Source organism: Saccostrea echinata, unplaced genomic scaffold (assembly GCF_033153115.1).
Source record: "Saccostrea echinata isolate AGI-Se365-2 ecotype Australia unplaced genomic scaffold, CSIRO_AGI_Sech_v1 ptg000056l, whole genome shotgun sequence".
Taxonomy (NCBI): Eukaryota; Metazoa; Mollusca; class Bivalvia; order Ostreida; family Ostreidae; genus Saccostrea; species Saccostrea echinata.
Window position 1 is genome coordinate 4,654,191 of NW_026889805.1, and position 23,145 is coordinate 4,677,335.

The 23,145-nt window shown below is 35.7% G+C and overlaps 2 protein-coding genes across 2 annotated transcripts; one reads left to right on the forward strand and one right to left on the reverse strand.

Moving 5' to 3' along the window:
• Window positions 1–180: 180 nt before the first annotated feature.
• LOC133173990 (heat shock protein 75 kDa, mitochondrial-like) lies at window positions 181–19,147 on the reverse strand. Its single transcript, XM_061309052.1, has 17 exons — window positions 19,001–19,147; window positions 17,277–17,435; window positions 16,370–16,452; window positions 13,902–14,051; window positions 13,072–13,143; window positions 12,809–12,972; window positions 12,475–12,584; window positions 11,749–11,822; window positions 11,455–11,617; window positions 11,152–11,265; window positions 10,521–10,590; window positions 9,879–10,026; window positions 8,596–8,723; window positions 7,933–8,206; window positions 7,239–7,384; window positions 5,116–5,188; window positions 181–564 (listed from the first exon to the last, which is right to left on the reverse strand). Exons 1-17 carry the CDS (start codon window positions 19,113–19,115, stop codon window positions 463–465), a joined length of 2,145 nt encoding a protein of 714 aa, XP_061165036.1. The 5' UTR covers window positions 19,116–19,147; the 3' UTR covers window positions 181–462.
• A 1,410-nt stretch (window positions 19,148–20,557) lies between these two features.
• LOC133172981 (toll-like receptor 2) lies at window positions 20,558–22,786 on the forward strand. The gene has a single exon (XM_061307849.1). The coding sequence runs from the start codon at window positions 20,582–20,584 to the stop codon at window positions 22,706–22,708; it is 2,127 nt and encodes a 708-aa protein (XP_061163833.1). The 5' UTR covers window positions 20,558–20,581; the 3' UTR covers window positions 22,709–22,786.
• The last annotated feature ends 359 nt before the right edge of the window (window positions 22,787–23,145 follow it).

Genomic DNA, 23,145 nt, shown 5'->3' on the forward strand with positions numbered 1-23,145 from the left:
GTGCTCTGTGATGGCTTGGATAAAGGCCAGTATCTATATCAGCTTAATTAACTATGGTTTGTTCTCCTTTTTGAAGATATCTAGGATGGGTCAGTTCATAAAGTGTCTAGCAACAAAACAATTTCTTTGGTCATCCAGTGCTCTACATATTCAACCACATTTAAAGAATTAAGCCATAAAAGAAATTGTACTTTTATTGAATCACAGTCAAGTTTTTTTTTTGCACACTCTTCAGTCACTCAAGTTTTATAAAATGTCACGAATTGTCGCTCCATGATGCAAAGATTAGCAGTGTAAATGTTAAAACATGAATGTTACATATAGAAGTTGTCCTACAAACAGTGGAATTTTTACCACAAAGCAGGTAAAATTTATTAAAACTGCCTACAACAGATATATTAATGTACATGTACATTGCAACATCTCTAAGTGTTGATGATCCTATGTATAGACGCACCCATCTCAGTGTTTATCTAGAGCTTTCACCAGAAGTTCATTAAGACGGTCCACCATTGTGCGAGGGTCGTCCACCAAACCAGCATGTATCATAGCGTTATCATATAACTGGAAACAAAAGTCAACAAAATGGATATATGATTATTTTTTATAACATTCTTTTTGCAATGAAAATGATAATACAGATAATGCGATGATGATCAAAGGATAACCAAATATAAACATCTTAAAATAGATCTGATAAAATATTTCCGATGTTTTATTTATATTCATACACGTTAAAATCATGTACAAGTATATATCACTGGTGTCCTTTTGTCCTCTACTTATGAGTAGCGTGTTTTTTCTCCTATAGGATGACCCATATATGGATAACAGAGAATATGTTGACTTAAACTGATAACGATCATGACATATCTGGGTACCTACAAACAATGGCACACACTAAATCCAACGAGGTATCATCCATATAATTTGGTAATATAAATACATTTAGATATGCTTTTCTTGACTCCATATTTTCAGGTAACATCTTCCAATAAAGGCCATGCTCTCTGAGACTGTATCTCTTGACCAGTAATACAACTTTGGACGAGAAATTCTTTTCCAATATCACAATACATTCATAATAAAGTTTGCTAGTCCAGCTAGTGGCAGCTACATGCCTAGATGTAAAGAACATTTTCTGAGACATAATAAATTTTCAATACATAACCTCAGCCCTACCCCATGGACATGAATTTCCTAATTCTAGTAGAAGCCTAACTGTTCATTATCACATGTTCATTATCATATTGTAAACAGTTTGCCTGCTGGGTGTCCTGGAGTAAGAGAAAATTTTCATATTTTTCATAATCATATGGGACCTGAAGCCTTAGCTAATGGGACATGAATTTCCAAATTTTGGTAGTTGGCATGCCAGGAATATGGAGGTTAATTAAGAACTATTTTCAAAGGTTTTCAGTTAGTCCTGGATCCAAGACCATGAACTGAGAACAGACTTAAGTCTCAATTTCAAATCAGTTTGTAAATGATTTGAACAAACTTTAATCTACACCACCTAAGGATGCTTTTGAATTTATGACTAATAATGGCTTTGCTGTTCTTAAGAAGCAAATTCTTATTGTATTTTTATTATATTCCTTTTATAACTATGGCCCCTCTATATTCCTGGGGGTCATGATTTGAACAAATTTGAATCTACATTACCTGAGTATGCTTTTATATTATTATCACTGATCATGACTTTGCTGTACTTGAGAATAAGATTTTTAAAGATATCTCCTGTGTATTCCTAGGTAAAGCTTTGATCATCCATTGTAGCCCAACCCTACCCCAGGAGGTCATGATTTGAACAAACTTGATTCTACACTACTGAGGATGCTTCCATATAAATATGACCAATAATGAATTCGCAGTTCTAGATAAGAAGATTTTTAAATATTTTTCCTTTGTATTTCCATGTAAAACTGTGATCGCCCACTGTGGCCCCACCCTACCCCTGGGGGTCATGTTTTGAACAAACCTGGTTCTAAACTACATGAGGATGCTTCCATATAAATATGACTAATCATGGCTTTGCTGTTCTTGAGAAGAATTTAAAACATTTTTCCTATGTATTCTTATGTACTATGTAAAACTTTGATCGCCCACTGTGGCCCTACCCTACCCCAGGGGATCATGATTTGAACAAACTTGATCCTATACAACTGAAGATGTTTCCACATAAATATGATCAATTTGCAGTTCTAGATAAGAAGATTTTAAAATTATTTTCCTATGTATTTCTATGTAAAACTTTGATCTCCCATTGTGGTCCAACCCTATCCCCTGGGGTCGTGATTTGATAAATTTGATTCTTCTCTACCTGAGGATGCTTCTGTATAAATGTGACCAATCACGGCTTTGCTGTTCTTGAGAATAAGATATTTTAAGATTTTCCCTATGTATTCATATGTAAGACTTTGATCGCCCATTGTGGCCCCACCCTACCCCCAGGGGTCATGATTTTAACAAATTTGAATCTACACTATATCACAATGATTCCACATAAGTTTCATACTTTCTGGCACAGTGGTTCTTGAGAGGAAGATTTTTAAATTATGCCACTAATTTTTCACTAATTTTTAATTATCTCCCCTTGGAAGAGGGCATGGCCCTTCATTTGAACAAACTTGAATCCCCTTCACCAAAGGATACTTTTTCGTCAGTGGTTCTTGAGAAGAAGTTGAAAATGTGAAAAGTTAAGACAGACAGACAGATGGAAGTCGAACAAAAAGTGATTAGAAAAACTCACTTGAGCCTTTGGCTCAGGTGAGCTAAAAAGTGAGGGATTCCTTATAAGACTCATTTTTCGATGAACAAAATTATACAGTCAATCGTATACTGAAATCACAATGTGGTAATGCATTTATCATCACTTTATATATGTTCATGAAAATCTGTATTCTAACAATGATGCACATCTAAAAAACACAAATTAAATAATGAAAATTAACGGGTACATGATAATTATTAGCCATTATAAAAACATTTATTTTTTCTCATTCAATAACAGAATAGACATGTACATAATATACATGTAGATGACTTCCATAGATAATTCAGTTTAAAATAAACCAATAAGTATATATTTTTTAGGGGTGGCAATCGAATACAGAATTGCCAATCGGTTAACCGCAAGACATTCCGACCAATTAATAAATGTTTAAAAAATTCTTGATTTCATTATTGTAACCTCTACTCAAATAGACAGACTAAAAAGATGTTACAAGTACAGGTAAACTTCGTTATCTCGACATCGACGGGACCATCGGAAAATGTCGAGATATCCGAGGTGTCGAGATATCAGAGTTGAGACTTGACGTTCAAGATTTCACTGCATAACCAAACACATACATGTGTATAAGATACGTACATGACTACAATATAGACTGTAGGTCAACTTATTTCAGCAATCCATCTATTTTTATTAAAAATCTAAGAAGTTATTTTTAAAAATCTTATTTATAAAACCTGTTCTTTCTCTTTATCGAAATCGTTCTAAATTTTTGTAGTTTTCCATCCAGCAGTCGCGTGTTACTTGCTTTTTTTGTCAGAACAGGATACGAAATGCGCTCTATAAATTTCGAACCAAACTGTATAAACATGATAAAGTCGACATCCGAGATACGAAAACATATTAAATACGTAATTATTTTTTTCTTATTTCATTCAGGAAGAATGTGCATTAATATTAATTTTTTAAAAGATTTGTGTATCTAAACTAACGTAGTGATATTACAGATGCATGAATTACGGATGATTCGGTTAATCGTGTCGTTAATCGGATTATTTCCTGCTGAATGCATTTTAACTACAAAATATTATTAGAACATCGTTTAATTCTTTAGTTTGAATTTATTCAATATGTCTATTATTCTTTGTAATTTAGCTATCTTTTTCAATTTTAAAAGTTGTGTTAGGTTTCGACCTAAATAAACACCTGTAAATTTAAGCAGAATCGTGTAGATTTATCAGTGATATTACCCAAGCTGAACATTAAGCAATTAACGTCTCAAAGACGCCGAGGGGGCTTTGGATTCACCTACAAACACAGTCTATAGAATTAATTAAGCAGCGTGCAGTCAAAACATGGGTGTGAAAGGTGTGAATTTTTGACGACGTCGAGATACCCGGAGCCGTCCGTGCGTGACGAGCGACCCTATCTGACAAACAGTTAGGTTCAGTGGAGCAGAAAATTGCCGATGTCGACATATACCAGGTAAATTTTGCTTTTGGGACTGTGAATATACGTCGAGATAACCGGGGTTGTCGACATTACCGAGGTCGACATACCAGAGTTTTTGCAAATCATTTATATAGTAAATACTGCCGGGACCGCGGACGGACGTCGACATATCCCAGGTTGTCGACATATCCGATGTCGAGATACCGAAGTTTACCTGTAGTTATATTATGTTTATCAGAACACTCTATATACATGTATTTTATTTCAATTTTAAAGGAAAAGAAAAGAGAAAAATTAAGAAGCCCATGAAACATGCCTGAAAAATCAAATTCAGAAGAGATGTCACACAAGTTCAAACTCCATTTTCACCATAATCAAAACTATGTTTGAACTATCGCTTAATTTAAAATGTTCATTTAATAATATAATTTGATAGGTAACCACAGTACTCAGCCATCATTCAATTAAAATTTATCACTAAAGAAACAGGGGACCGGCTGGGTAGCGACATTGTGTTTTAAAAACAGCAATTTACAAATTGAAAGCTGACTAATTACCCCCACAATGTCAATTAGGAGAGCCTTAATTATCTCCAGTTCAGCTTAATAAATAGATGGATGAAAATGCTAACATTTCATATATTTTCATTTATATTTTTCATTGAATTTTTAGGATATCGTGTTCAAATTTAAACATACATATATATATGTATATGATTTTTTTTCCAACTAACTGGTTACTGATTTTCTAACCGATTACCATCATTTCGACCAAGTAATCGCTTAACCGATTACAAATTGACATCCCTAATTTTTTTCAATTCAAATACTAGTATTTCAAAAAAGTACTATTGGAAATTTTTCAAAAGAGAAAAATGATTTTGGAAATGTACTTTTTTTCAGAAATGGATAAATATGCTCTCTACTAACCTGTTCTACCACCAGCCTTCCAAGCTCTGGGTTATTTTGTTGTAAGGAGTGAAGTTTCTTAATCAGTGGGTGACTGAAATAAAAACAAAAAACACATTACACAATGCTTGACTATGTCTCAAAATATTTTCAACAGGCACATATTTCTTCAAAAGATTACTTTGGATTTATAAGATGGAGCTTCCTCTTTCTATATTTATTTAGAGCGTGTTGTGGAGTGTGGCTGAAATTCCAAAGAGGTGGGGGGGGGGGGGGGGGGAGGTTATTTTTATATATGGATTGTTAGGAACCTGAAATTACCCCCACATACAATGTATGTTCTTCCTTTAATACCAGATTTAAATTTCAAGAAAAGATTGTGGGACCACATCTTCTGAATTTCCCTCCCTTAGGAGGCATGGATTTACCATCCTTACATGGAAATTATTTCCAGCATAAATTGCATGGTTATTTTAAATAGAATTTCCATTTGAGTTGATTAAAAGCGCTGTGAAACCCTTGTTTACCTGGTGCTGGCTTCCAGTGTGAGTTGATTTTCCCCTTACCTGGGATTGATTTCCAGTGTGGGTTGATTTTCCCCTTACCTGGAATTGATTTCCAGTTTATATTAATTTTCCCTTACCTGGGACTGATTTCCAGTTTATATTAATTTTCCCTTACCTGGGATTGATTTCCAGTTTATATTAATTTTCCCTTACCTGGATTTGATTTCCAGTTTATATTAATTTTCCCTTACCTGGGATTGATTTCCAGTTTATATTAATTTTCCCTTACCTGGGATTGATTTCCAGTTTATATTAATTTTCCCTTACCTGGGATTGATTTCCAGTTTATATTAATTTTCCCTTACCTGGATTTGATTTCCAGTTTATATTAATTTTCCCTTACCAGGGATTGATTTCCAGTTTATATTAATTTTTTATCTTACCTGGGATTGATTTCCAGTTTATATTAATTTTCCCTTCTTACCTGGGATTGATTTCCAGTAAAGAGTGACCTTTCTTTACCTGGGATTACATGGATCTCGATTCTCTATATTTGGGGCTGTTCAAAAGTCCCATTTCCCAATTCAAAAAGATACCTTTTTTCCCAATTGAATGTGTTCATTTTCCCAAAGACTTTTCTCCCCAAAAATTAAGGAATTGGATATATATTTAATTAATTTGCTACTCATATTTACTCTGTATGCAAAACATAAATTAGTTGATAACCAACACCAGGAACTCAATATTTATATATAATAATATATATAATGATTTTCATGTACAAGATTATCCCAAAATTCCCCACAAAGTTACTAATTTTCCAAAATTTTATGGTCCTGGCCTCAATCCCAAAAAGTGGTGTGAGAGCCCTGGATCAATTTCTAGTATAGATTGTTCTACCCTTACCTGGGATTGATTTCCAGTATAGATTGTTCTACCCTTACCTGGGATTGATTTCCAGTGTGGGTTGGTCTTCCTCTAACCTGGGATTGATTTCCAGTGTGGGTTGATCTTCTCTTTTACCTGTGATTGATTTCCAGTGTGGGTTGATCTCCCCTTACCTGCGATTGATTTCCAGTGTGGGTTGATCTCCCCCTTACCTGGGATTGATTTCCAGTGTGGGTTGATCTCCCCTTACCTGCGATTGATTTCCAGTGTGAGTTGATCTCCCCTTACCTGGGATTGATTTCCAGTGTGGGTTGATCTCCCCCTTACCTGGGATTGATTTCCAGTGTGGGTTGATCTTCTCTTTTACCTGGATTGATTTCCAGTGTGGGTTGATCTCCCCTTACCTGGGATTGATTTCCAGTGTGAGTTGATCTCCCCTTACCTGGGATTGATTTCCAGTGTGGGTTTATCTTCTCTTTTACCTGCGATTGATTTCCAGTGTGGGTTGATCTCCCCTTACCTGGGATTGATTTCCAGTGTGGGTTGATCTCCCCTTACCTGGGATTGATTTCCAGTGTGGGTTGATCTTCTCTTTTACCTGCGATTGATTTCCAGTGTGGGTTGATCTCCCCTTACCTGGAATTGATTTCCAGTGTGGGTTGATCTTCCCTTACCTGGGATTGATTTCCAGTGTGGGTTGATTTTCCCTTACCTGAGATTGATTTCCATTGTTGATTGATTTTCCCTTACCTGGGATTGATTTCCAGTGTGGGTTGAAGCAGTCTGTATCTCTCCTCCTGACTTTTGCCAGCCAGCGTTGTCCTTAGAAAATGTCTGGCTGAAGCCATCTCTGCCACGGTTATCACACATGGATGGGATGATAATCTCTTTGTCACCTACATTGTATATGAGAATAAAATTGAAGTTAACAAAACTAGAAGTCTGTGAGCCAATGCTCACTAATAATACTCCTGCTCCGATGTGAATACACAAGTTCATTAATGGACAGACACAGAAATAAACAAGAAGTTGACATTGGATTTGTACCAAAATGCATATCTTCAACTTCGTGCACATTAATGTCAACTTACGGTATTAACCAATCAGAAAACATTTAACTGTTTGATAAGATACTGAAGAAATGCAAGTCATTGTTACGCTTTGCAGGACAGCAGTTACTTTAATTTTTCAAGTGTAAATATGACACCAATTGTTAAAGCATTGTAGCAAAAGAGATTACAAGCCAGGGGGGAAAAGCTCAAAGTTTAAAAGTATGTGTGATGATGATACACGCCATAAGGGTGCAGTGTTTTTAAAAGCAATGCGCCATTATTTAATTTAATGCAACTATGGTGCAGGGCGCGTGCTTATCCCAATCACTGGACTGTACAGAAACTTTGACATGGTTTTCTCTGAAATTTGATAATCTTCTTGGACAGCTTACCTTAACTTTACTGACTTTGTTCATGAGTGTGTTGGAGATCCAGTCCATTAAATCATTGGCGTCAGACCGAGACAGACTGCCCGAGTCGGACTCTCCTATCTCCTCATCTTTATCTACACTGGTAATCTCATTCTCAATGGATTTGAGATTCTTCTTGTAAAACTGTCCTAGATTCATAAGAACGAGCTCATCATAGGGCTCGTACAGGAACAACACTTCTTTGTCTTCTTTCTGTAAAGCTTCTAGGTAGGGGGAACTCTCCGCCAATTGACGACTGGAAAAATTCAAATTTAGGTAATAATCAACCTGCAGATTATATAACTCACAGTAACTTCTACCTCAGATGATACTGGATTTGCTTGACAGCACAGTTACACATAATACTTTTAGGATGGCAGTCAGTGAGGCAAGTGAAATTTTTAAGGAATTTGGGTAAATCTATTTAAAGTCGAAGTTCATAATGTTCAGAGCACCCGTTTTTTCTTTTTATTTATACATTTTATCTCTGGTTTCTGATTACTTTGTTCAGACTGAAGTTCTGTAACAAAATATTTTATCATCACTTTTATATTAATTTGCTCCATCCTTCACTCTGTGGTCTGTACTTTCGCAAGGACATGTATAGCAGAGAATGTTTTGTACTGTTTTACAGTCGGTACTTACTTTGGAGCAGACAGGTAGAAGATGTCTCGAGCTCCTGCCTTCATCCTCTCTACATACTCATCCAGACCAATCACTTCCCCCGGGGCCATCTTAGATGACTCAAACCTCAGAAGCTTAGCTATTCTCTCCTTCAAACAAATCAATTGTAGTCAGTACAGAAAAAAAAATCTCAGCACATTCTGGCTGATATATTTATTGAATTCACCTACTTTGGCATTTCATAGATTAGAATATTTTTTTGAATTGTTATCTAAATTGTTTAGTTGGAAAAATGAATTCCAAATTCAACACACATTTTCTACAACTGACAAAAAAATATATTAAGAGGCTATGAGGTTTGATAGAAAAGATTTGATAAGCAAATTATCAAAATAATATGGGTGTTTTTTTCCCTTCAAATTTGAATTTGTACTTAATTATTAAAAAATAAGCAATGACATAACAAAATGTAAATAAGTTATGTTAATTTAGTGATCTGATGTTCAATTTCAGGCTCAGTAGTTCAGTTAGTTGATGCAAAGCATATGCTATTATTTAGTGGCATTTTATGATCCTTCTCCAAAAAACTCTCATACATTTAGCTCTCATAAGTTTTCATTGAGGGCACAAGAGACAACAGGGCAACAACATTCACCATAGATGTTATTCCAGATGAAAGGCTTTCTAAATTCATTTTATACATTTCTATATATATATTTAAATATATAAATTTGACCCTCAATTATGGCCCTGTCCTAGCCCTAGAGGTTTATTTGAATGTACACTTGAGCAAAGACATGGATATCAAAATGACTGATTGTGGCTCTGTTGTTCTTGAGGATAAGATTTTTATAGTTTTGCCCCATATGTTACCATACAAAACTCTGACCCCCTTTCACAGCCCCATTCTAATCCTAGGGCCATGATTGGAAGAAAATTGAAACTACTCTAGAAAATAAAGCTGTCAAATACATGTAGGTTTTGTTTTTTCTAGTCAAATGGTTCTTGAGAAGACTTTTTATATGTAACAATTTCTTAATTATCTCCTTTTGAAAAGGACTTGCATCTTCAGTTGATCGAAATTGAATTCCTTTCACCTAAGAATGCTTTGAGGCAAGTTTGATAAAAATTTGCTAAATGGTTCTGAAGAAGTTTATAATGTGGGAAGTGTACAGACAACACCTAATATATGACAGACAAACAGGAAGACAGCTTCACAGACAGGTGAACGCTGAACATTCTTTGATCAGAAAAAGCTCACTTGAGCCAAAGGCTGAGTTGAGCTAAAACACTTTAAATCTCACCCTTTGATCTTGTTCATGTGTTGTCACAATGCCCTCTCTGAAGAAGAGTCCATAATCCTCATAAAACTTCATGTAAGTCTGTGGGTCTTTCTTACTTTGGTCCAAGAAAAATTTAATTATCCTAGTTGTCAACACATCATTCAACTTCCTGTCAAGACAAAATGACCCAAATAAGTTAAAGATTAAAGGACATGTATATCCCAATTTAAGCATCAAGAAAAATAAGACTCAGATTTAAATTTATGAGGTTGATAAATCAAAAACTGTGACAAGTTAAAATTAAATAGTCGCTTTCATTAAAGCATTGTTGTCACCCCCTTATTATATAACAGGTAAATTCACTAAAGATATAGCACTAATGGATGACATTATATCCATTTACAATATTGTTATTTGTGTCATTATTAAAATAACTTGAACACGTTAACTATTTGGTTACATTGTCCACTTAAGATACATTTTCTTATGAAAAGCTGTTTTTCAACTACTGTCATGAAACTGTTTTCAATAAATTCAAATTCATCCACTAATGATACTTTTGGTGTAAAAGTATCAATATCGGATGCAAAGTAATTATTGTAGTCACACCTTTGTTGACATGATGGGTATTTATTTATTGACATGGACGCCATTACGTTTTACCTGATGAGAGCACTATCCTGTAGGAGTTCTCTACTCAAGTTTAGAGGGATATCCTCACTATCCACAACACCTGTATAACAAAATAACCAGGATAATAAGTCATATGACCTATCCACAACAACTGTATAACTAAATCACCAGGATAATAAGTCACATGATCATAATATGGTAACATGTGGTCCTGTCCTGCTGTTCTTGACAAAAGTATATTAAAGATTTCTTCTATAAACTTTTCTATTCCAAAGTAAAACTTTGACTCCCTATATTGAAGCCTCAACTTAGCCCCCTAAGGCCTAGCTTTGAATAAAAATCAAAGTACACTACATGGGGATACTTGATTATTAATTTGACTTAAATGTGCTTTTCCTCAGAGGATGATTTTAAAAGATTACTTTAACCCCCTATTGTAGCCCATTCATTTGAACAACCTTGTATCCCCTTTACCAAAGGATTCTTTATGCCCCACTTGGTTAAAATTGTCCCAGTAATTCCGAAAAAGTCTGAACCAAAAGTTAACAGAATGACCAAACAAACAATGGGCAAGGTAACAATTTTACAGCATGTTGTTGAAGTATAGAGTAGAATAAGCATACATGTATGCTCACAGAATAAGAGAAGAAAGATGACTGACCTTTCATGAACCTTAACCACCTGGGAAGGATGTGACTAGCTCGTGGCATGATCATCACTTTTCTACTGTATAGGTTAACACTCACATCTGTTTCACGGCTCATGTCAAACATGGCTGAAAAAGATCAAACTTAAAACTCTTCATTTCAAGACTAAATGTTATCTGATATTTGGTTTTTTTTTATTTCCTGTGTTACATCATAAATATTGTAAAATGGAACATTAATGCATGCAGATGCTTGAAATGATGAAATTTTGTGAAGGCTATACAACGTCTAGCAACACTAAATCAAACTCCACTTACTGGGCTTATACTCTGGTACGTAAAACAGAGCTCGGATGTTTAAGGGAGCATCAATTTTGTACTGAAGTGTGTAGCGTGGTTTGTCATACACATTTCCAATGAAGCGATAAAATTCCTCATGCATGTCATCAGTGATGTCCTTGGGATCCATCATCCATAACGGCTGTAATGGAAATTAAAGAGAGTATGTATCCTGTTTATCTTAATATACCTGTACTTTATGAAATACTCTTCTTTTGGCATTAACTAAAAGACTCAGGATTTTTTTCAACTTGTACAGAACATGTTACATACCTGTATGATATTTGCTCGCTTTCCATTCAGGTAAATTGGAACACCAACAAAATTGCTGTATTTCTTAATAACCTCTGCAGTGAATACAGACAATTATCAAAAGACAGAGACAACTTAAAAAACACTTTGTCATTTATAATTAATGTTAGAGTATGTATGAATAAAATGGTTGATGAAATTACAGTCAAACATCATTATCTCAAACTCAAGTGGACCAAGATTAAACTTCAAGATATCTGCGGATTTGAGATATCAAGGGTAAAAAACGTAAAGCAAAAGTGGTTTAGATCTACCAAACTCTCTTTGATATATCCCTGGTACTCAAGATATTGGTGTTTGAGATAACAAAGTATAACTGTTATATTAATAAATACAACAGCAACTTTTGCATGTCAGATGGCTTGGCCCATGGACACCTCAGACAAATCACTCTGTCTGGAAAACTGATCAACCTAAGATTTTGACACTTCAACCCACTGATACTTTTTTGCCAGAAAAGTTCACTTGAACCTTTGCATCAGATGAGCTAAATAAACCTCCATTTGCCTATTTAAGTGTTTATTATTAGGACCAAACTGTATATATAAATATATACGATATAAAGCAAATCTCAATATTTGGGCCAACTTGTCAAAATGCTTTGGCCAATCAATCTGATCTGAACACTTAAGCAATGTTGAATAAGGTGTCATTGGTCTGACCTGTCTGGTTGCCTTTGATACCAACCTTTGATGCGTTCTTCCTTGGCAAAGTCATAACTGTCTCCTTTTAAATGAAGAACAATTTTTGTCCCTCTTTGAACTCCTTCAGCTTCTGCGATGTCATAACTTCCAGTGCTTTAGTGAGAATATATGTAAATGCATTCATTATTGTTAACATTTCTTTTAAAGGGAAACTTTGAAACTATAAATGGTTTATACAAGTATGTTTACTTTGTACAGTGATACAGCTGTCTATAATTAACTACAGTACCCAGAACAAATATTTCAGATAATGAGATGATAAAAACTCAATGTTGAATCCACTATCACTTATAAGAACATAGAATTGAGATGCTAACCCATCAGATATCCAGGAGAATGCCTGGCTTCCAGGCTTGTTAGATTGTGAGAACACTTCTACTTTCTCTGCCACCATGAAAGAGGAATAAAATCCTACTCCAAACTGACCAATGATGTTGCTGCTCACTTCTTCTGGCTTTTTAGTTATAGATTCTAAGAACTCCTATAAAATGAATAGCAGTACATGCACACTGAAAGCAAAATAGAACTTGTATCCAATGCAGGTAGTCAAAACTACAAGCATGACCTATAATATACCTACCTTGGAGCCAGACTTGGCAATGGTTCCAAGGTTTTCAATCATTTCTTCCTTGGTCATACCTATGCCAGTATCCTATAAAAATATCAACATTTATAATTACTCTTCCTTCCTTTATTAAAAATCCCTATAATTTTTCAAAAAACTATTTGCAATAAAAGGAATTGAATTCACTCAATTTTGCAGAAAAAGATATCCACATCAATGAGTGTAACAAAGTCTTCAATGCTCTTGATGTGTTATATACCTGTATTGTGAATGTCTTTTTACTTTCGTCCACTCGGATGTGTTATATACCTGTATTGTGAATGTCTTTTAACTTTCGTCCACTCGGATGTGTTATATACCTGTATTGTGAATGTCTTTTTACTTTCGTCCACTCGGATGTGTTATATACCTGTATTGTGAATGTCTTTTTGCTTTCATCCACTCGGATGTGTTAAATACCTGTACTGTGAATGTCTTTTTACTCTCGTCCACTCGGATTTGTTATATACCTGTATTGTGTTCGTCCACTCGGATGTGTTATATACCTGTATTGTGAATGTCTTTTTGCTTTCGTCCACTCGGATGTGTTCTTTTCCTGTATTGTGAATGTCTTTTTGCTTTCGTCCACTCGGATGTGTTATATACCTGTATTGTGAATGTCTTTTTGCTTTCGTCCACTCGGATGTGTTATATACCTGTATTGTGAATGTCTTCTTGCTTTCGTCCACTCGGATTTGTTATATACCTGTATTGTGAATGTCTTTTTGCTTTCGTCCACTCGGATTTGTTATATACCTGTATTGTGAATGTCTTTTTGCTTTCGTCCACTCGGATTTGTTATATACCTGTATTGTGAATGTCTTTTTACTTTCGTCCACTCGGATGTGAATCTCCATGGGTACATCAGAGTCTCGAATGTCCGAATCTGTCATCTGTAGATATCGTAACTTTTCCAGGGCATCACTGGCATTAGAAATCAGCTCTCGAATAAACACCTAAATCATAACATTCATGTGTTTACATATAATCATTACCTTCTTCATAAAGTGTGCCAGATAATGTCAATTCCATGTTCCCAGAATGTGAGCTTTCTTATTGACATTTAGGTAAAACAGATGAAATTAAAGTGTGTAAATATTATGGTCTAATGTTGCTGAAAAGTTTTCATTCTTTAATTCACTCTGCATCTGAAAATTTTGGTCATATATTTTCAAACTAAGTGGTATGTTGGGCAATTATTCGTTCTCGTGTTAAATCTTATCATTGAAAGATAAATTAAATGATAAGAAATAAATCTTTTAACTTTTTCTTTGATCGATGTATCAAAGAAACTTGGACGAAAAACTTCATCAATGCTTAATTCTAGTTGGTTTTAAAAAAACAAGAGGCCCATGGGCCACATCGCTCACCTGAGCACAGTGGATATAGGCAAAAGCACAAATCAGTTCAGTATTGAAAAGATTCGGGGGGGGGGGGGGGGGGGGGGGGGCTTGAATTTTAAACTACCTGATGATGCTTCCATGTCAAAATAACAAATGGCTTTGTTGTACTTGAGAAGATTTTAAAAAAATTTCTGATATATTCCTTTGTAAAAATTTGATCCCCCCTTGTGGCTCCTCCCTATCCCAGGGGTCATCATTTGAACAAACTGGAATCTACACTACCTGAGGATGCTTCCATATCAATATGACTAAACATAGCTTTTCTGTTCTTGAGAAGAAATATTTTTTCTATATGTTCTTATGTAACATTCAATCCTCCATTGTGGCCCCATCCTACTCTCGGGGGTCATCATTTGAACAAACTTGAATCTACACTACCTGAAGATGCCTCCATATCAATATGACTAAACATAGCTTTTCTGTTCTTGAGAAGAAATATTTTTTCTATGTGTTCTTATGTAAAACTTTCTATCCCCCTATTGGGCCCCACCCTACCCTCGGGGGTCATCATTTGAACAAAATTGAATTTACACTACCTGATGATGCTTCCATATCAAAATGACTAATCATGGCTTTGCAGTTCTTCATCAGAAGAAATCTTCCTATATATTTCTATTTCAGACTTTGATCCTCCATTGTGGCCCCACCCAACCCCAGGGGGGCAACATTTGAACAAACTTGAATCTACACTACCTGAGTATACTTCCACATAAATATGATCAATCAGGGCTTTGCTGTTCTTGAGAAGAAGATTTTTAAAGATTTTTCCTATATATCTCTATGTAAAACTTTTATCCTCCTTTGGGGCCCCACCCTACCCCCAGGGGTCATGTTTGGACACACTTAAATCTATACTACCTTAGGATGCTTCCATATCAATATGATCAATTAGGGCTTTGCTGTTATTGAGAAGAAGATTTTTAAAGATTTTTCCTATATGTTTCTATGTAAAACTTTGATCCTCCATTGTGGCCCCGCCCTACCCCCGGGGGTCATGATTTGAACAAACTTGAATCTACACTACCTGAGGATGCTTCCATATAAATATGACCAATGATGGCTTTGCTGTTCTTGAGAAGAAGATTTTTAAAGGTTTTTCCCATATATTTCTATGTAAAACTTTGATCCTCCATTGTGGACCCGCCCTACCCCCGGGGGTCATGATTTGAACAAACTTGAATTTACACTACCTGAGGATGCTTCCATATAAATATGACTCATCATGGCTTTGCTGTTCTTGAGAAGAAGATTTTTAAAGGTTTTTCCCATATATTTCTATGTAAAACTTTGATCCTCCATTGTGGCCCCGCCCTACCCCCGGGGGTCATGATTTGAACAAACTTGAATCTACACTACCTGAGGATGCTTCCACATGAGTTTCATCTTCCCTGGCTTTGTGGTTCTTGAGAAGAAGATTTTTAAAAGATGCTATTAATTTTTCACTAATTCTTTATTATCTCCCCTTGAAAGAGGGCGTGGCCCTTCATTTGAACAAACTTGAATCCCCTTCACCCAAGGATACTTTGTGGCAAGTTTGGTTGAAATTGGCCCAGTGGTTCTTGAGAAGAAGTCGAAAATGTGAAAAGTTTACAGACAGACGGACGGACAGAAGGACAGACGGACTACAGACAAAATGTGATCAGAAAAGCTCACTTGAGCCTTCGGCTCAGGTGAGCTAAAAAGTAATCAATATATTGACATATTGACACAAATAAATTGTGGCAAAAGGGTTAAAAAAAAACCATTGGCACAAATGATCATCACCCTTGAGATCCAGTTTACCAAGATATGAATACATGTAGTTTGCTTTAATAATTAAAATAAATTAGATGAGATTTTATATTTCTTGGTTATACATTCTCTAAATATACCTCCTTTTCTGAATACAGTGATCTAGCAACAATATCCAGTAATTTTCTGGTCTCAGCTTGAAATTCATGATGATCCAGTGGACCTGGTTAACAAAAAAATATCAAGCATAAATGTGAGGTATTATTAGGGAATGGTGAAGTACAGTTCATGCATCATTTTTTTCATAAAATGAACCCTAATTTGATGCACCAACAAAAAACAAGATGTGTTTGTGAAACACTGATGCCCCGTATGACAGTTCATAGCTGCAATGATGTAGCCCTCTTCGATTTCTTTTTAATCTGATATTTTCAAGTTTTCCTCTCCCAGAAAAAAAAATCGGTGAGGGCTACATTATTGCAGCTAGGCAGTTCAATGCCAATTAAGGTAAAAGTTTTTCAAATGTAGGTTTAACATCAAGATCAAGAGTTCAAACATGTTGGTACCCAAAGAAAGGTATTGTCACAAGGAATACACAAGAAATGTGAAAGCCTCAACACGAACCATTTAGAAATTGTGGCCAAGGTTTAAATTTTTCCAAAGTAGGTCATACTACAAGATCAAGGTCATGAGGTCAAAAAATCTTCCATTATGGGGACATAAAAATGAATAAAGTATCAGTGTGCAAAACTCCAGTTACAGGACTAAGACTGGAGAAATATAAAAAAAAATTAACATCCTGTTTACTGTCTGATCTACTCAAAATGTGCCTGTTATACTAACCTTGTCTGTTCTACTGACTGACTTTTTCAATTTGTCTGTTTCATTGACCTGATCTACTGAATTTTTGCCTGTTCTGTTCTACTGACCTTTTATCTGTTTTCCTAAATTCCTGCCCATTCTACTGATCGTTTGCCTTTTTTGTTTCCTTCTGCACATTCTTCTGACCTTTTGTCTCTTCTAAACTTTTATTGCCATTTTACTGACCTTTTGCTCGTTCTGTGTCCTTTATAAGCGTGTGATACTCCTCTTCTGTTGGTTCAGCGGTGACAGTCTGCTCATTGTCTGAACTAAAATAGTATGGACTGGTGCTGAATGATCTAGTCCAAGGCACTATATTTTGAGCTTGGTAAACGGGAACAAATCCTGAAAATAAATAGAATGCATTTTTTTTTTCCATCAATCAACTTGAAACCAATATTAGACCAATATACAAAATTTCTTACTTTATCAGTATCTTCAGCTTTCTATCATAAAAACTACATTGTCCCGTGGGCCAGGTTAAGCAAACAGAAGACCCCCCTTCAATATCAGCAGCATATATAAGGTATCAAACATTTTCATATAGATTAAAACCCAGGGACCTGTGCTTTACAAAGTTGTTAGCCAATTTCGGGTACACTCTTAAACAAGTTGGGACCATTTACACTTATATTATAAAGGAGTAACTTTTGGTTACCAAGTTTTTCTGTATGCCCATTGTTTAGGAGATTGATCCCTCGGAAGTTCTTTAACTTCATGGGAATCAATCTAATAAACTGTAGGGTTGCAGAAAAACTTGCTTGCCAAAAGTTATTCCTTTTTAAGAATTTGATGCGGATTTAGATATTAATTGCCAAAATAAAAATTTTCATTTATTGCACTATCATACATGTGATAAGTCAAAGACCACAAAACTGTACAGGAGCCATAAAAAAACTGGAATTTGGGTGAAAAAACTGTACACTGCCTATCAAAAAACGGTACAAAAAAATGGTATAAAATATCGCTTAAATTCTTCTGAAATTCCATCATAATCATTGTAATAAACATCGTATATTTTATACCTACGAAGATCTGGGTCAGATTCACGTATATTAAGACTAAAGTCATGTATATCAACTTTAGAAGTTGGCTTATTTTTTTCAATCAAGTTACGTATACGAAACATTAACAGTAATTAAGTACCCCTTAAAAAATAAAGCTACCTAAAGGGGTATTTGATACAGATTTATAGCAAGATAATTATCCCAATTGGCAGTTCACACCTTCGCACGTGATGGTTTGTGTACACTACACAATTATCAGAAGGTCAAGTGTCAAACACAGGTGACGTTTTCCAGGAGTGTTGGTAAAATGGGTAGGCAAACCCGGGCCGGGGCAAATTAAAAACCGGGGCTGTTCAAGATTTTTCAATTTTCTGTCTTAATACTTTATCAATCAAGCTGAAATTTTCAGATTATGTTTAATATAAGTTTATTTGTATTCACTGTAAAAATTACCTTGAAATACTCGCTATAATAGATTTTATCGGCGATTGTTGATTTCCAAGTTGGTAAAATGGGTAGGCAACAGTAAGATGAGTAAGCCGACATTTAACGATTTTTTTTGACATATTTGTCTCGCGAGCGAGAATGAGAGGAAAATGGCGGCATTTAGCGAGAAATTCAAAATACTGTACAAATTTTCATATTCCGTGAATTTTGGAGTCCCGCCGGTACACGATGAATGGGCTCAAAAAACTGTACATTTTGCGTACAGCCTGTACATATCACATGTATGCACTATAAAATTATATCCCATTTGGGATATTATATCCCAAACAGGCTATTATATCCCATTTGGGCGAGTGGTCCCAACCTGTTAAAGAAATTGCATCAACCGAGCAAATTCTGTCAATCCCTAAAATGAATAAAACAATAACATTTAAACTAAAAAAAAATATTGCAAACCTTGTGGTTTTATTTTATATTTCTGGAATGCTGTACTGTATCTGGAGTATGATCTCAGGGAAGCTAAAAACGACCTTCGAGTGGAGAGCAAACATGTGTAACTGGACGCAGCCATTTTTTTCTCAACCTTGAAGGAATTCTAAGCTTGGGAACTGGACACGATCACATTCCGGATATGTGAATTTATTTTTAAAAAAACGCATTCAATTGTGCATTATTATTCTTTCCATTTCAAATATTTCATGAAGCATATATGCAATTTCACCTAAGTTAAAGGGGTGAAGTTCAACCACCTTGAATATGAAATAGCATAGGCGTCGGGAGCAAATTGAAAAGGGGGGGGGGGGGGTAACTGCAAAAAAAAAAAAAAAACTTGACAAGCAAAAGAAAAAAAAATTGAAAATTTTCCAAACCCGAAGTCTTATTTCGTGGGGGGAGGGGGGGGGTGTTACGATCGAACTTCTTTCAGTACCAAATTTTCTTTTTAAACGCTACCACTTACCTTTCTTTGATTACACTGCAATGTGCCTGTTGAAAGTGGGGGAGGGGCTAAACCTACGCCCCAATGTTCGATGCCTATATCATGTCTATCTTTGCAAAAAAAGGAGGGGCTAAGCCCACCATAGCCCCCCCCCCTCCCCGGTTCCGACGCCTATGAATAGAAATGAGACATTTGTTTAACGGACTGAAGGGTACCTTTTAGAAAAATTGAGGGACGTTAAACAAGATATTATTTACCATGGCCTAATTTTGAACTTGGACATGTTTATTTGCAGATAAATAAGTTTAATATTCGGGGAATATGACAGAGTTCCATTTATAGAATTAAACCAAAACGGGATATTTTTTCTGAAGTTCCTTTGACGAAGCATAAGCATTAAAAATAAAATCCTTAAGTTATAAGAAAAATGAAATCGTCCAGGTTCTGTAAAAACTCCAAACACCAAATACTCGTATGTAAGTAAGAAAGTATGCAGTTTCTCTCATTTTTATTTTTTCAAGGTCCCGAAATTGCACAACGATACAAAATGATAAGAAGATATATGTGAACAAAAATATGAAATGGTACACTTGTGTAAGGATTGTGATAGTTGAAAATGAAGTTAGCTTCTATTGCTTTTTGCGCAATTATATTTGTGGAAAGAGTTAAGGAACCAGAAGCTGTGAAATAAATTCCCAGATATAATGTTGAAGTCATTCAATCATTTGTATTGTTGAACAAAACCTTTTTTTCTGGATACATCTATCACCTTATTGAAAACAGAAGGATTCAAAGACAATCATAACAATATATGCTCTCGATGTGTATCGACATTAAGCTAGATCGAGTTCCCCTGATTTGCTTCCATTGCATATATATAGATCCGCTACTGCTTTGTGACTGCATACATGTATGTTTGTTTTAATTTAATCGAAACGATCCGTTATTCAGCAAAACTTAATACTTTACACAAGAAGACAGTACTTAAACACACATCAAGCTTTCTCTTCCTGCTTCGCAAGGATTATTTCTCGTGACATCATGTTTTTTTTTTTATACACGCCTGCATGGTCTCCACAGGTGAACTTTGTTTGGAGGTCATGTTTACAAACAGAATGTTTTGTCGGACATTCCTGTTGATTTCTCTAACATATGGATATTTTATTCAACTTAGTTATTCCAAAACACGCTGTCCTAAGCACTTCTGTACTTGTACCAGTCGGACAGTGTCCTGTGTAAAACACGGAGACCGTTTAAGGTATATCCCAACCCTTCCAGAGAACACGGAAGTATTGGTGTTCAAGGGGAATTCCCTCCCGTCTGTCACTCGAGACACGTTCCGGAATATAACAAATCTCCGGCTCAGGGAACTGGTTCTCGGAGGGAATCAAATTAAGAACATTTCAAGTGATGCCTTTGAAGTTTTCAATCAGCTGACTTTCTTAGACCTTAGTGGGAATCAGATTTCTGTGTCGATCCTGAAGGACAGTTTTCACGGACTTCGTTACAGTAGACTGAAGAAATTGTATCTGATCCAGATGGATCTACCAGACTTGCCAGAGGACATGTTTTACCATCTGCAGAATGTTTCTACTCTTGAGGGAATTTCCCTTAATGGAAATAGTCTAACAAAATTTTATGGGCGGGTGTTTTCAGTCTTACCAGGATTAAGAAATATTGGCCTCAACAACAACTACATTAATAAAACAGACTTTGAAGGTGCCCATCACTTAAAGGTTATTCGGCTACGATATAATAAATTATACAGGGTGCCAATCTTTTGTAACTCTTCAAAGTCACTTGTTCCTAATTTAAGGGTCATCGATCTAGGCCAGACCCGCATTTCTGAAATTAACAGAAACAAACTTAGAGGCATTTGTCTACCAAGACTTCGAAATCTTACTTTAGATGGAAATCCCCTCCAGGTCATTCCAAACAACACGTTTTCAGACCTACCTTCTCTGGTACGTCTCTCTATTAAGTATTTACTTTCAAATGATATTGTATTTGAAACTACATGTTTCAATAGCTCTTCATTGCGTCTTTTGTACATTGCAAACCACATGAACATGTTTCCGGATGTCAACGGTCCAAGTCAACCTATGTCAGATTACAAAAACATATTTCGATACTGCCGTGGGTTGCAGGTACTGGACATGACAAAGATTCGACTGACCACCTACGATGGAGTGATGCTTTACGAACTCCTTCACCACCTGACCAGTCTAACCAAGCTGATTCTACAAAGCACCTCCGCACTGACTCTCCCAGGAAACTTGTTTTCAGAAATGCCATTCCTGAAATCCCTTAACTTGCAAAAGTGTTTACTGAGCAGATGGGAGAGTTGGGTATTTGAAAATGTTACATCGGTTAAAACTTTGTATCTTGATGGCAACGAAATTGCGATAATTAACAAGACCTCTTTCCCCCGAGAATTTTTGAAAAACATAAAACGTCTGTCCCTGGGAAAGAACCCGTACCTCTGTACATGTGATTTAATGTGGTTCCGGGACTGGCTTAGGAACAATACGAAAGTTCTGCTTCTCTGGCCATTTGCATATCAGTGTAAATCCCCCAGAAACTGGGCAGGAAAAACTCTGTCGGAATTCAACCTGTCTTATTCGGAATGTCATCCACTGAATCCCTATGTCGTTGCAGCCGCTGCTGTGTCTGCAGCTCTAGCTCTGGTTGTCATTATTGGTAGTGTGATATATTATTATCGATGGCACATTAAATACTACATATATTTAATGCGTGCCAGGAAACGTGGATACGAACCGTTACCCGGTGAGGACGATTTCATGTATGACGTATTTGTTGCTTATCACTCAAACGACCGTGTCTGGGTAATTTCGGAGTTAATTCCGTGTTTGGAAAAGAAAGAAAATCTTAGACTTTGCCTTCATGATCGAGATTTCGATGTCGGCAAATTGATTATTGATAATATTACCGAGAACATTCACGGAAGCCGTAAAGTGGTCTTGCTATTAACCAACAACTTTGTCCGGAGTCGCTGGTGTACGTTTGAGATGACCCTGGCCCAGGCCCTGGACGTGGAGGGCGGGAGGAGTTCTCTAGTCGTTGTGATGTTGGAAAACATTGAAATTCAAAATATGTGTAACTCTTTGCATATTCTACTGAAAACAACGACTTTCTTAGAATGGCCCACTGATAAGTCTGTGAGGGAACTTTTTTGGAGAAGACTTGTAGCATCCGTTAAGTCATAGTTTTCTTGTGTAGATCCTACTAGTCCATATGTTTTATTTTCAGAATGGGTTATATATGATCAAGGGTGTTTTTTATGATTCTCATAAATGTGTTATAGAAATGATACTATATAAATAAAAATAAATTTATCAATATAAAAATTGTAAACCCATAAAACGGAACACAGCCGTGAACATTAACAGCAATTGATACATAAATGGACAAGATGCAACAAGATAATTTATCTTATAACGACTTTGAATGATTAACATAAACCAAACACAAATAGCCTGGATTTTGTCTCTGTATATTTAAAATGATTTCAAATAAAGACTTCAACCATGTCTGGTATGATGGAATGAATGAACAGTGGATGGACTGAAAAATGAAGGATTGACAAAATAAAAGCTTACATGTTCTTTCTCAGAATTCTGACAAGAACATATACAGTTACACA